A 14,271-nucleotide genomic window follows, 5' to 3' on the forward strand; every position below is an offset into this window, starting at 1 on the left:
ACTGGGCATGGTGGTGCACACCTGTAATCCCAGCTCTTGAGAGGCTATAAACAGGTGGATCACTTTGAGTCCAATCTAGTAGTGAGACCATGAACACCCTATAGACCCTTCCCTAAAATACAAAAGAACTACAGACTTACATGCAGGTCTGAGTTCACTTCAGTGACAGCTTAGCAAAGTCAAAAAGTTGTGTGCACTTCAGTTCCCATTTGCAATGATATTTATTAAGCATATACTTTCATTAAAAATGTTTTATAGCTTATCCATTCACTTACTTAATCGACCACTCATTGTATATACTGTTCTGGCATGGAGCCAGACCCAAGAAATACAAAGATGAACAAGACCTGTGCCTTGTAAATGTATATGGCTTGCAACCTAGTAGGGAAGGCATATGACAGAAAAAGCATGCACAGAACATGATAGGAGACCAAAAAAAAAAAAAAAAAAAAAAAAAAAGTTGCCCCGATGTCCTCTGGAGAGTGTCTATGGTGCCTGTGCAAGAAGGGTGACTTAAGAAGAGAATTTTAACAGACAGGAAAGTTATCTCCTTGACACAAGGACAAAGGCACCAAATAAGCAAAGTGGAGAGCTTTGGAGAAGCTGCAACGTAAGATAGCAATCAAAGAATAGACCAGAGTTGAAAGCAAGTGTCAAACCCGCAAGAATCTTACAGTGTGAGTCCCTTGAGAGGGCTCAAAATTGTTCCTAAGAAAAGGGGAAAGTTGGTTATTGAAGGTAAGCAAGTGTAATAAACAGATTTATATTTTTAAAAGCCCAAATGACAGCTAAGTGTGATGTGCAACCTCAGATTAGGTTCTGCACTGACAAAAAGGAAAGAGAGTGTCTATGGAGGACATTAAGATAGTACCAGGACACTTAAGGAAATTTGAATTCTGTGATAGTACTGTATAAATATGGAACTTCATAGAGAGGATAATTGCATGATAGTTTTGTAGAATCTCCTTGCTCTGAGGAGACAAGGCAAAAGCCGAGCACTCAGGAGGCTGAAGCAGGAGGATGGCTGTGAGTTCAAGGCCAGCTTGGACTGCAAAGTGAGCTGAAGGCCAGCCTGAACTTATTAATAGTGAGACCCTGTCTCAAAAAGACAAAAAACAAGAATAAAGAGGTATCTTAAGGTTTACAATCACTTTTAATGGTTTCAACAGAAAAATTATTAATATACACAAATGTCTACAGTATGGAGAAGTGACACTTTTACTCGGAAGGAAAACACATTATGAGTACTAAAATATAAGAACTCAATTCTGAGTGGTCACAGAAGACAAACATCCACCACGATTTATCCTTGAATTTGTGATATGTTGGAACTCTTCCATGATTTACAAATTTTAAAATTAAGAATTAAGGGCCAGCCAGATAGTTCAGCAAACTAAAGTGCCTGCTTAGGCACAGCACAGCAGCCAGGGTTCAATCACTGGCAGGCGGAGCCAGGCCTGTCCCCAGGGCATGCTGAGATGGTGATTGAGACTAAGCATGGTGGTGAACACCTATAATTCCAGTGCTTGGGAGGCTGAAAACATGAGAATCGCTCTGAGTGCGATCTACATGGTGAAACCCTGTAGACCCAAATGCATTAAAAAAAATTAAGAATTAAAAATTTACAGCCAAAGAAAAAAGAAAAGTATAAACACAAAGTATAAAAAAGTAAAGACATATTAATATCCTGAGCTGTAAAAGGCTCAGTCATCAACTTCTGACATTGCCAATTCTGCAGATAACCCACTACTATTATGGACTGCTGGACTATATTGGATTATTTTGCTGAGTTCACACACCTACAATATTTGAATGGCAATGAAATACCCATCTTTAACAAAGCTAAACAAAAAATGGGGATATAAATGAAGGACATTTTGTAGTGAAAAAATATATATGTATCTGTATACACAAAATAGGATGGATATATAGCTACTTTCTCTTAGTTCAATGACAAGAAAGATTTGTGGTAATGGCATTTAGACAAGATATCATGTCTGCATCTTGTACTATGAGTAACTACTACAAAGACAACGATATGAAATGTATTAATTATTATAACTGTCCTACTAAAAGTTTTGAAACTAAAAAAAAAAAATTTACAGCCAGTAATTATTAAGTAGGACATTAGGCTGAGGACTGAAGTAGGAATTTCTCCCTTACACTCAGATTGTGAATTGCCATCCACACTTTTGAATTCAAAATCTTTAAGTATGAAGCACGGATGTGTCCATTTATGTGGGAAGTGTATATAGTCAAGGAGCATCATAAAGCAAAACCCTGAAATGCTCCACTAAAAAAGACCCTTCCTCCCAGTATCAACAACTAAAACTGTCCCAGACAATCTAGCATAGATTGAAATCCCCTGGCCAGTCCCTCTCCCGTATGTTTTCTTTTCAAAGATCAATCTAGCCGGTGCTTAACTAAGACATTGGGTGAATTTCTCTGTTGAGATCTGCAATATTTGTAAAGATTCCACTAAAGACTGAATGTCTTAAGGCAGTTTCCATTTCTATAAGCTAACTGCCATGCCTAATTTTACCACATATACACCAGTTTAAACTCGAGGCCTTTGAAAATCAGATAGGGTGCTAGGCATCTCTGTTACTGGTTTCATAATGTCTTCCTGTTCCCTCGGGTTTTCTTTACCTCATTTGATTTATTCTGCATGCTTGTTTCCTGAACAGGGATGCCTCATTTTAAGTGATGAGCTGAACCACACCTCTATTGTCCTTGGGGCCCGACTCTCAGGTGCAACCATAAGGACCTACAAGCACAACAGTGAGTAGCAGTGCTCTCATCTAACAGGTCCCGATTTGCTACCAGAAGAAGGAACGATTATTGATGAGGTTTTTCCTTGCTCTACAAACTGGCAACTTAGCCTGATAAAACACCATTATGTTTGTATTCACTGCTGGTTTGTTCACCTCTGGTGACCTGGGACAAATGGCTGCAGTGTATTAACCATCCAGATTGCTAGGTGTAACCCAAACACATTAATGTCACTGTTAGTGTTCTTGCAATGTGGTCTCTAGAGACATGATTGATTTCTTAGGACTGTCATTTATTATCAGAAGCGTGATAACTCTCCCCTTCTCATAACTCTGCCTTGGGAAAGTCTGAAGGCTTTTCATATTATAGTCAGGCAAAAAAAGAAGAGTTTTCAGTGTGATGCCTCCTTTTAATATCCCATATACAAAATGTTCCAATACCTGGTCCTCCTAAACTGTCCCTCTATATGTATAAAATGTCCTCTCTGACTCAGATTGGGTGCTTCAGTGGTGATCAGAAGGAGGAGAAGGCTACTTCCCCTTTAGAGACCTGAAAAAGCAGCATGGGCAGCCTTTGGAAGCACTGGGAAGAAAGTAAATGGTGGCAGGCACCTAGGCTCTCTCATCTGGCTCTGCCTCTGACTTGTGTCATTTTTTGGAAATCCTTTCATCTTTCTTTCTTGCATTCAGTTTTAGCATCTAATGAGGGTATTGAGCTAGATAATGAGTAAAAATTTCTTAGTTGAAGGTCCTGATTCTATTGTATTGTTTTCAGAGACCTCTTCTTTTTTATGTATATGTACGTGCAAGAAGACATGCTCACGTGCACACACGTGCACTCTTTTGCCTTCTGACTGCCTTTCTCTCCTTCTGTCCCTTCCTCTCCATATTTCCCTGTCTCTCTTCCTTGGCATGCTCCACCTCCCTCTATGGTAGAAACAAAGATGGAAATAAGGAAAAGGAGACTGGGAGAGAATAGAAAAAAGAATTGCCCTCAGATTTTTTTTTTGGCCCAACTCACAGCAATGTCAATCCAAAGAACCATCATCCTAACAGGGAGAAGAAAAAAATAGACCAGTGTTTTCTCAAGTGAATTCTTCTTTTAACACAAACACACTGGAGTAAAGTTCAAGGTCTGGTCCCCCAGAAGAATGAGACTGTATGCTTTTATATCCAATCTCCCACAGTGAGTCCACTGTACCTGAAAATACACTGACCGCACTTATTAATTCTCCAACAAACAATCCTGGTTTTAGTCTGTGGTAAGCCAAGATAAATTCTTTCATTTATGCTTGGTTCCTCATTGGCTATAATTGTCCTAAGTTCAAATTATTTTGGCATTGCTGGGAATCACATTTAGAGTATATATCTCTTAGGGCTTCAAGATACAGTTATCAAAAAACCAGAGCAAATATCTTTGGTATCAGTACAAGTATGCTTTGTATGCTCTTTTGACTCTTTATCAGGGCAGCTGATTCATGATCAAAGCCTTTGTCTGCTTATGAAAGAGTAAGGAAATAACCAACCAGTCTTTAACTGTAGATGGTTAAATATAATAACATAACTCCTGTGAAGACACAGTATGATTGTTAGCTATAAGAACACATTTTTTAAAAAAGAACAAATGAGTGGATCATTGTCTAATATCTTAACTACTTTTCTCATCTTTGAGACAAAAATACCCAACACCCAAGGTTAAAGGAGGAAAGGTGTATTGAGCTCAGTTTGTACAGGTTTCAGTCCATAATCACCTGGCTCCAAGGCATGGTGGCATGGCAGAGCAGCCTCACAGAGAACAGTTCATGGTGCCCACAAGGTACCAAAAACAAGAAGGGAAAAAAGACAAGACTCTTTCTGTTCCTTATATTGTATGTAGGCTGCCCACCCTAGGGCAGGTGTCGCACTCACATCCTTAACCCTAGCCAGAGTTATGCCAAGCCAATCAGTGAGCTGGTTTACTAATCACACACCCTTAATCCCAGCATCACACTCTAGATTCAGCCACCTCTGAAAGAGCCCTGTGACCACTTGAGGATTCGGAAGACATTGAGACACAAACCATACCACTTAATGTCTCATATCTTGACTCCATTCTGCTGAGAGAGATGGCCCGTACACCTAGTATTTACCTAGTTGCACAACACGGTCCTCTGGGGAACATCTTTGAAAGATGAGTGCCTATGTCCACCCTCAGGACAGCTGAGTTCATATAGCTGAGATGAGCTATCCCTGGTCTTATTAGCTTCAGTCTTCCTCTCACTATTCATTTATAAGACAGTGTCTTAGCTATCAGGAAGTCTACAATGTACTATGAAAGACAGCAATGTAGGCAGGTAACTGTTTTGAGGATCAAAGCAAACAAGGGCTGTGTTGACACTGGACTTTGGTTAAGGCTGCGGGCTTTGACCATAATCCATTTTTATACCCATAAGCATAGCTTCAATAAAACGTTGACAAACAAAATGTCAGCAAGAATATAGAAAGAGTGGAATTCTGGCCAATTGCTAGAGGAGTGTAAAATGGTATGATGCCTTTGGAAACTCTTTGGCAGAATATTAGAAAGCTAAACATATCTGTACTATGACTCATCAACACTACACTAAGTATTTACCCTTGAGAAATGAAAGTCATGGTCACAAAAAGGCTTGTGTAAGAATTTATAGCAGTTTTTTCATCATAAAAACTGGAAACAATTTGAATATCTATCAATAGGAAAATGGAAACATTTATTATTACTTATTTTTTTAATTATTTATTTATTTATTGTGTGTGTGTGTGTGTGTGTGTGTGTGTGTGGCCAGCTCAGCCCACCAGGGGGCGGGGCTGGATGGCATGTGGTGCTGGGGGATTGAACCATGGTCCCTGTACTTTGCTTGGCTTAGCTTGTTCTGAGTAGGTGCTTTAGACCACTGAGCCATCTCACCAGCCCCTATTATTACTTATTTACACATAAAATATCACTCTACAATTAAAAAGAAATGACACTAATACCATGCAGTATGGATCAATCTTAAGAAAAATATTTAGTGGAATAAACCAGACATAGAACAGTATACATATTAATATGCATTCATTTACAACTAATTCAATAACAATGTATAGTAATAGATATTACAGAAATCTAATCCAGTTGCAAGGGAGGGAATTGATAGGAAGATAAAAAAGAAACTTTCTGAAAGTGATAGAAATATGTGTTACCTTGATTAAGAAGAAGGTTACAGGGCCGGCAAGATGGCTCAGTGGAATAAATCCTTCCTGGCAAGTACAAGGGCTTGAGTTCAATCCCCAGTTCTGAAAAAAAAGGATGAAGGTTACAGTCTTATTAAAAGTAACTGAATTGTAAACTTAAGTTCTATACATTTCCAATCATGCAATTTTTGTATAAAAACTATCATTCTTAACAAATAGCATACATAAAATGGAAATAATTGATCCACTGTTTTGTAAAAGAAAAAAGTACAGCCTTGAATCCAAGTGTCTATGTTCTTATTCTATAGCATAACAGCTGATAGTCCTGGACAGATTTCTTAACTTTCTAGATCTCCATGTATTTATTCCCAAAATGAGGATAACTGTGACACCAGCTTGAGACCTGTTGAAAGAAGTATATAAAGCACTTAGCACAGAACCTGCAAATGGAAATTGCTGAATTATTTGTAGCTATTGTGCTGCTATTAGTATTCTTCTCCTCATCATTATCATATCAATTGTACCTGAGGGACAGGAGAAAGCATTATGATAAACCAAAAGGCAGAATTCACATCACCTCAGGGATTGCAGGCAATGGATAATATTTTCTGTAGACACAAAGAAGGGACTAAGAGAATGTTAAACACAGAACAACAGGACATTTCAAACAGAGACATATTTTGAAGTATAAGGAAAACAGCAAGACTTCCAGGATGGCCTGAGTGTAGAATTAAATCTCTGAAGGAGACTGAAAACTCAGACCTTGCCAAGGCAATGCAGAGCTCTGAATGTGTAATGCCAGTTCCAGAAGCACCAAGACATGCCTAGGAAACACTGCTTCATGCTCTATGTCCATACGTGCACTGGCTTGTCTAAGACCTTTAGCTATCTTCACATATGCCCAGTGGACAAAAACAGAGAGAAAGTTTTGCAAGGAACTCAAGTTTTAAATAACATTGAATGAAAAAAATGTACTTATGAGTTACGAAGACTGTTTCCAAAGTGATTCTCTCTCATACTTTTTCTACCCTACATGAGTTATTGTTTGGAGTTCAGTTCAGATTCTGCTATTGGCTAGTTTTCTGTTGGAAGTTCTATGCAGACAATGATGGTGAGGATAGATAGATAGATAGATAGATAGATAGATAGATAGATAGATAGATAGATAGATGATAGATAGATAGAGATAGGTAGATAGAGACAGACTGAAGACATGCAGATATACACACGTCTGACTAACTATGAGACTAAGTACAAGTTTTGTTAACCCCTGACTTAGCATCTGTTTTCCAGAGTATTGTCTTTATTATTAATATTAATAAAAATAATCTTCACATTCCCATCTCACAGAGTTATAAAGAATGAGCCTTCACCTACTACACAATCATAGAGTAGATGCCAGCAGCACAAATACATAAACACTAAAACAAATGTTCTAACAAAATAAAATGCAGATGAGTTATAAGAAATCACACAACAGGAAAATTTCTAAGCAGAATACTACTAAACATCTTTATTCCAAATAGTCAAATAAAGTTATAGAGCTACACAGTATGTGTTTCCACTGCTCACTGATGGCTCAAGGACACAGAGTAGTTCTATCTGCTTGTCCTGACTCAGTGTGTGCCACACTACACAGATATTTGGTCTAGCCTACAAACCCCAATCTTAGAATAACTATTCCAGTGAAATTATATCCACAGGAAAACACAGTAACTATATCAGAGAGAAATCAGACCACACTTTCACAGTGGGAGCAAAACTAAGGTCATCAGTAAGGAGTGAGCTGCCATTGTGTGTGTCCTGACATGACACTTGAAAAGGATCCAACATAAGATGCAGATGAGAACACAATCTTATCCTCACACAATCCAAAATTAGGAATGCTCTGTTAAAAAAATATTGTATGTATTCTCCAAATACGTCTCTATTACAAGAGACCAGGTAAGTCTGAGGAAATGGTTCATAGCAAAAGATACTGAAGAGCCTGACAACTGAGGGCGAAACCAGGTCCTCAGCTGGATTCTCAAAAAAAAAAAAAAATAGGGAAAATGCTGAAAAATATTCATGGGCCAATTCACAAAGTTGAAAAGGGGACAATTGATTAGATAGATGAGGTCAGAATAGAGTGCTAATGTTAAATATAATGAAGTGCATAACTATACAGCTTATCACCTGTGAGCATAGGATGGATTTTACATTTTAATGATTTTCATGAGAATAAAGAATATTTGATAGCCTTTAGGCTGCCCACAAAGTCTAAACCATTATTCTGAAAATTTTTAAGAAATATTTCTTAACCTCTACTGCAGTTGTGTAACAGAAAGTCCTTATTCTTAGGGAAGATGCACTGAATTATTGAGTGATAATAGCCATGAGATACACAGTTGAGTTGCTTTTCAGAATAAAATGGATTGGTAGACATAGGTAGAGATAGGACAATAAAGTGAAAGGCAAATTGAGTAAAGCATTAATTGATTAATTAGGATCAAGTATGAGTGTTTTATGATATTCATATTTTTGCAGCTTTTAAAAGTTTGAAATTTCTTTTAAGTAGGACAGTTACAATAATTAATACATTGCATATGGTTGTCTTCGTAGTAGCTATTCCTAGTACAAGATGCAGACATGATAACTTGTCTAAACACTGTTAGTATAAATCTTTCTTTTCATTGAATTAAGAGAAAGTAGCTGTATATCTATCCTATTTTGTATATACAGAGATAGAAAAATAGATAGATAGATAGATAGATAGATAGATAGATAGATAGATAGATAGATAGATAGATTAATATGGTCATTCATTTATATCCCCCTTTTTTGTTTAGTTTTGTCAGAGATAGGTATTTCATTGCCATTTAAATATTGTAGGTGTGTGAATTCAGCAAAATAATCCAATGTAGTCCAGTAGTCCATAACAGTAGTGGGTTATCCATGGGACTGGAAATGTCTGAAGTTGTTGACTTGAGCCTTTTACAGCTCAGCATATTAATATGGCTTTACTTTTCATACCTTGTTATTATACTTTTGTGCTGGATGGTTAAGACCAAGATAAAGCAAGACATATATAACAAGAAATGTATAAAAGTTTGAAATTTCTTAAATTAAATTTTGAGAATTAAAATGTTTTCCTCTAATTTTACAAGTCTCTTTAAACACTCAATAACTTACTCCTCACAATACCTGATTTCACATTATACTACTCAGTTGTAATAATGTGAACAGAATGGTACTTGCACAAAAGAAGCCATGTAGATCAGAGAATAAGAGATACAGAAACAAACCCATATGACCCCAGCCATTTGACTCTTTACAGAAGGACCAAAAATAAATGTTGAAGAAAGCCTCTTTAACAAGTGGTGCTGGAAAACTGGGTGTTCACATGTAGAAAGTAAAATGAGACAGATCTCTACCTCTTACCAGGCACAAAAATCAATTCAAAATAGATGAAAGAACTAGATATAAGACTTGAAACTTTGAAAAGGCTAGAAGAAAACATAGGGAAACACTTGGAGTCATACTCAAAAACAAAGACTTACACATAGAACTCCAATAGAATATGAAATAATAGAAAGAATCAACAAATGATATAAAAATGAAATAAAAAGTACTTCACAACAAATGAATCAATCAACGGAGTGAAGAGACAACCTACTGAATGGGAGAAAATCTCTGTCAACTACTCTACCAACAGAAGATTAATATTTAGCATTGATGAAGAAGTCAAACTTAGCACCACGGGAACAACCCAGTGAGTAAATGGGGAAATGATTTAAGCAGACACTTTTGAAAAGAACTACAAATGGCAAAAAAATTATGCAAAAAAAGTTCAAGATCTTTAATGCAATGCAAATCATAACTACACTGAGATTTTGCCTCACCACAGTCAGAATGGCTATCATCAAGACCAAGAAGAAAAACAAAAATGCTTGTAAGGATGTGGGAAAAAGCAACCCTTCTACACTGCTGATGGGAATATAAAATAGTAGAGCCACTATGGAAATCAATATTGAGGCTTTCCAAGAAACTAAAGCCTGAACTACTGTATGACTCAGATATACCTCTCTTTGGGATATATCCAAAGAAAATATCATCCTTCAAGATTACCTGCATAACCATGACTACCACAGCACAATTTACAACAGTCAAAGTATGGAACCAGCTTGACATTCCTGTCAACAGATGGATGGATAAGTAAATGCACAATGGACTATAGTTCTCCCAGAAAGAACAAAATTTTGTCTTTTTCAAAAAATTAATAGAACTAAACTTCATTATGTTAAAGCAAAATAAGCCAGATTCAGAAAGACAAGTAGCACATGTTTCCCTAATATAGAATGTTCAAAAATTAAACTTGCATGGAAATAGAAGAGAAATTCAGACAAGAGGGAAATAAAGATGAGAGAAGAAGAGTATAAGAGAAGCTCATAGGAAGAATTGTTATAATTCAAATATATTACATGCATGTGTGAAAATACCATATTGAAACCCAACATTTTGTAAAATTAATAGACCAGATAAAACACATTTTTAAAACTGGGTAAAATGAAAAAGGACAATTATTCTTCATGCCTACCCTTTATACTTCTAGAAAACAGATAATGGCTGTCATGTACATCTGCATAATAAATGTTATCTGTAGTTATTTCATTCAAGCAACTAACACTTGTTGAGAATTTACTTCATGGTAGATGCTGAGCTAATGGCATTCTTTATTTATTTATTTGTTCCTGTGGGAAATACCATGAGATGGGGACTAATTTACAAGTGAAAAGATTAAAGATTGGAGATTTTAAGCAATATATCCAAAATTATACCAGTGCTCCATGGTGAAGCCAGAATTAATTAGGATTTTTGTTCCACAAGGGTCAGTCTCTCAACTAACCATAGAAATCTATTATGTATGAGCTGCTATTCCTGCTATTCCTGTTTCACCTCATGTAGAGCATAGTAGACTAATGGTCCTCCCCCACTACACAAGATATCCACATTCTAACCCCCCAGAACCTGTGAATGTTATATTACAAGGCAAAGGGATTGTTGCAGATGGAATTCAGTTTTTAAAATGAAGAGTGTATCTGTGTACATTTGATACAATCAGAAGAGTCCTTAAGTTAGAAAGGGAAGCAAAAAGATGAACACTAAAGTAATGCTACATTAGAAAGACAGTGATTGGTAGTTCAGAAAATGGAAAAGGGTAATATGTCAAGGAATACCCGAAGCCTCGGGAAGCTGGAAGCTCAATAAAATGGATTCTTCTCTAAAACTTCTGAAAATGAACAGAGTCCTGCCAACCACTGGATTTTGGCTCCATCAAACTCATTTCAGACTTCTGCCTCCCAGGATTATGAGGTAATACCTTTATACAGGCTACATATTTTCTAACAGCAGCAACAGGACACTAACACAGTTTCATTCTCAGGTACGCAAAGCCCTCAACCCACTCATCCACACACATCACACAAGTTTGAAACAGAGGGATAGCCTCCTTGCTGCCGTATTTAATTTGAGAAAACAGTCACCACTGGAGCTAGGTTATTTTCAGGGTCCTCAGAATACCTTCTTTCTGGAGAGGTGAAGGATAAATAACACATTTTCTTTCCATTAATCTATTAGTAAACATATTGCCCACTTTCCAAGATGTAGCTATTATGAACTATGTTGCTATAAACATGAGTATGCATGGATCAGCATAACATTGTCTCTTTAAGTCTCTCAGGAAGATAACCAGAGGGTAATAGCTCTGTAGAATTTTTCATCCTTGAGTTCTTAAATTTCATATAGGAAAAACAGGCATTTGTTGCAGGCAAATCTACTCACTAAAATCTACTAGTTTCAAAAACCTGCTGATGTTTCTCAGGATTATTGCCTTGCTCATCTTGTGCATATAAGTGTATGGCCTTATCCATGTCCTGTTTCCCAGCTTTTCTCCTTACCCTCTCCTCATTGTCCAATCCTCAAGTTCTTGCTTTCCTTTTAGTTGTGTTATACCTTTCTATTTGTATTTCTTCTTATACTAGGGAGACTATACAATATTACACACCTGGGTCTGGTTTATTTCACTTATGAGTATATCTTCAAGTGGCATCCACTTAAATATAAATGACTAACTATATATGCTGATACCTGTGAACCATGCAACTGCACTGAAGATAGCAATATGTAATAGAAGGGTCACGCTTGGAATGCCTGTCATTCTGGTCTTCTCAATACATACTTTTTGTCATGACATACCATTATCATATTATCATATTGTCTCACAAGTAAATGTTATTTTTTGTTTTTCTTTTTTTAAATGGGTAATAAATGAAAAAAGATACAAGAAAAAAATGTCACAGGACTGTTCTGCTACTGTGCTGTATATGGTTAGATTTCCAAATTTCTGTGTAAAAATATGTATTTATTCCTATTTTTAATTGTTTCTTCATATTCTGTAAGGACTTAAATTTCAATGCATCAATACTTGATGGAAGATACCTGTTCCACGTTATGCCTAAGATGTTTTATATTTAGACAGATAGGGTAAACCAAACTGCATATGTTGCAGGGTAATAATAAGCTTCTCTTCTGAAGGGTTAACAACCTAAGTTTGAAGACCAAAAATTGGAGAAAAGGCAGGGCTACAAGGTCAGCCAACAATTTGGCCCTAGCCTTTCAAGGTCAATGAAGATTCAGGACACAGGAGAACCTGTACTGTAACATCATGTAACTCAATTGTGCTCCAAATTTTCTGATCAAGAAGAATATGAAGCCACAGAGAAATGTGATCGATGATGTATAGTGTGCCTAAGGAGAGTCACATGGAGAGAAAATATTCTCTCAGGATTTCACAGAAAGCAAATTGGTCAAGCAATGGCTGTGGCTCATCCACATGACTGACACTGACAAAGGATCCACAAAGTGCAGTACAGGGTTACAGGATAAATCCTGAGGGGACTTGACTGACATTATCAGACACAAAAATTACATTTCTCATTATATAGATCTTGCTTTATCTTGGTCTTAACCATCCAGCAGAAAAGTATAAAAATGAGGTATATAAAGTAAAGTCATATTAATATGCTGAGCTGTAAAAGGCTCTAGTCAACAACTTCTGTGGATAACCCACTACTATTGTGGACTACTGGACTGTGTTGGATTGTTTTGCTAACTTCAAACACTTATAATATTTAAATGCCAATAGAAAACCCATCTCTGACAAGACTGGACTGGAGAGGGGGAATTCAGAGGAAGGACCATTTTTATTTGTATATACAGAATAGTTAGGATAGATGTACGGCTGCTTTCGCTTGGTTCAGTGAGAGGAAGGATTTTTAGTAGTAGTATTTGGAGGGGATATCCTGGCTGCTTCTTGTGCCGTGGATGACCACTGAGAAGATAACAATGTGCAATGTATTAATTATTGAAAATGTCCTATTAATCTACTTGGAAAGTGTCTCATTGATATTTGTTTCTCAATAAAATTAAAGAAAATCTAAACACTATCAGAATAAACTTCGAATCGTGTGCAAGGAGGCTTGATGGTTAACACCAAGCCACTCCTCCCTCATTCTTCATTTTCCACAGTCAGATAAGGAACTGAGAAGTCTAAGTGGAAGGAAGCGTCTGCAGAGAAAAAAAGCCAGAACTCCAGAACCCCCAAAGACCTCTCCTTAAATATCTGTAAAGGATTCAGAAATACATGTTAGTTATGGTAAATTCTGAACTGGAAACCATACTCTCTTCTTATCATATACTTATTCTTCTTGGAAAGCAAATGTGGTATAACTAAGTCATAACTTACTCAGCACTCATGACATTACCCCCTTTATATATAGTTGTTTGGTTTAATTTTAACAACCCATGTGCATAGTTCTCTTCATTATCCCCAACTTTGGAAAGGAAAATTGATCTTCAAAGTACAGAAATGACCTGCTCAAAGTCACATAAATGACAAACAGCAGAAGCCAAATTCAAACTAAAGTCTGTTGTATTATTCTTGGTTCATTTCTTCTGCAGCAAACCCTTAAGCAAATACCTAAGTGACCCCAGGAAGCCCAGCAAGTGGGCTGGGACAGAGGCTGGGAAGTGGGGTGATTAACAAAGAATGCATTGCTGGGTGTGTTACCACAGCAGATAACTGGGCCTCAATTCTAGTGGAAAACTAGGCCTTACAGTAGATATCATTATTACTGCATCAGAGAAGTGAGTGACCGGAATTATTTATCCACTAATTCCTGTTTCTGCTGAATTAAAAGCTGTTCTTGTTTCAGGGTAAAGATGTTTCCAGAACCAAAAAAGGACCTCTGCAATAGAGAAAAGCCTGTGCAAC

The 14,271-nt window shown here is 36.9% G+C and overlaps 1 protein-coding gene across 1 annotated transcript in view; it reads left to right on the forward strand.

Moving 5' to 3' along the window:
• Nucleotides 1–14,271, forward strand: part of Sptlc3 (serine palmitoyltransferase long chain base subunit 3) — a 186,076-nt gene that overhangs the window by 112,715 nt on the left and 59,090 nt on the right. Inside the window, exon 6 of the mRNA XM_004634340.3 lies at nucleotides 2,688–2,781. Coding sequence (XP_004634397.2) covers nucleotides 2,688–2,781 — 94 coding nt within the window. The remainder of the gene's footprint in view (nucleotides 1–2,687; nucleotides 2,782–14,271) is intronic.

The sequence above is a fragment of the Octodon degus genome, unplaced genomic scaffold (assembly GCF_000260255.1).
Source record: "Octodon degus isolate 3935 unplaced genomic scaffold, OctDeg1.0 scaffold00060, whole genome shotgun sequence".
Classification (NCBI taxonomy): domain Eukaryota; kingdom Metazoa; phylum Chordata; class Mammalia; order Rodentia; family Octodontidae; genus Octodon; species Octodon degus.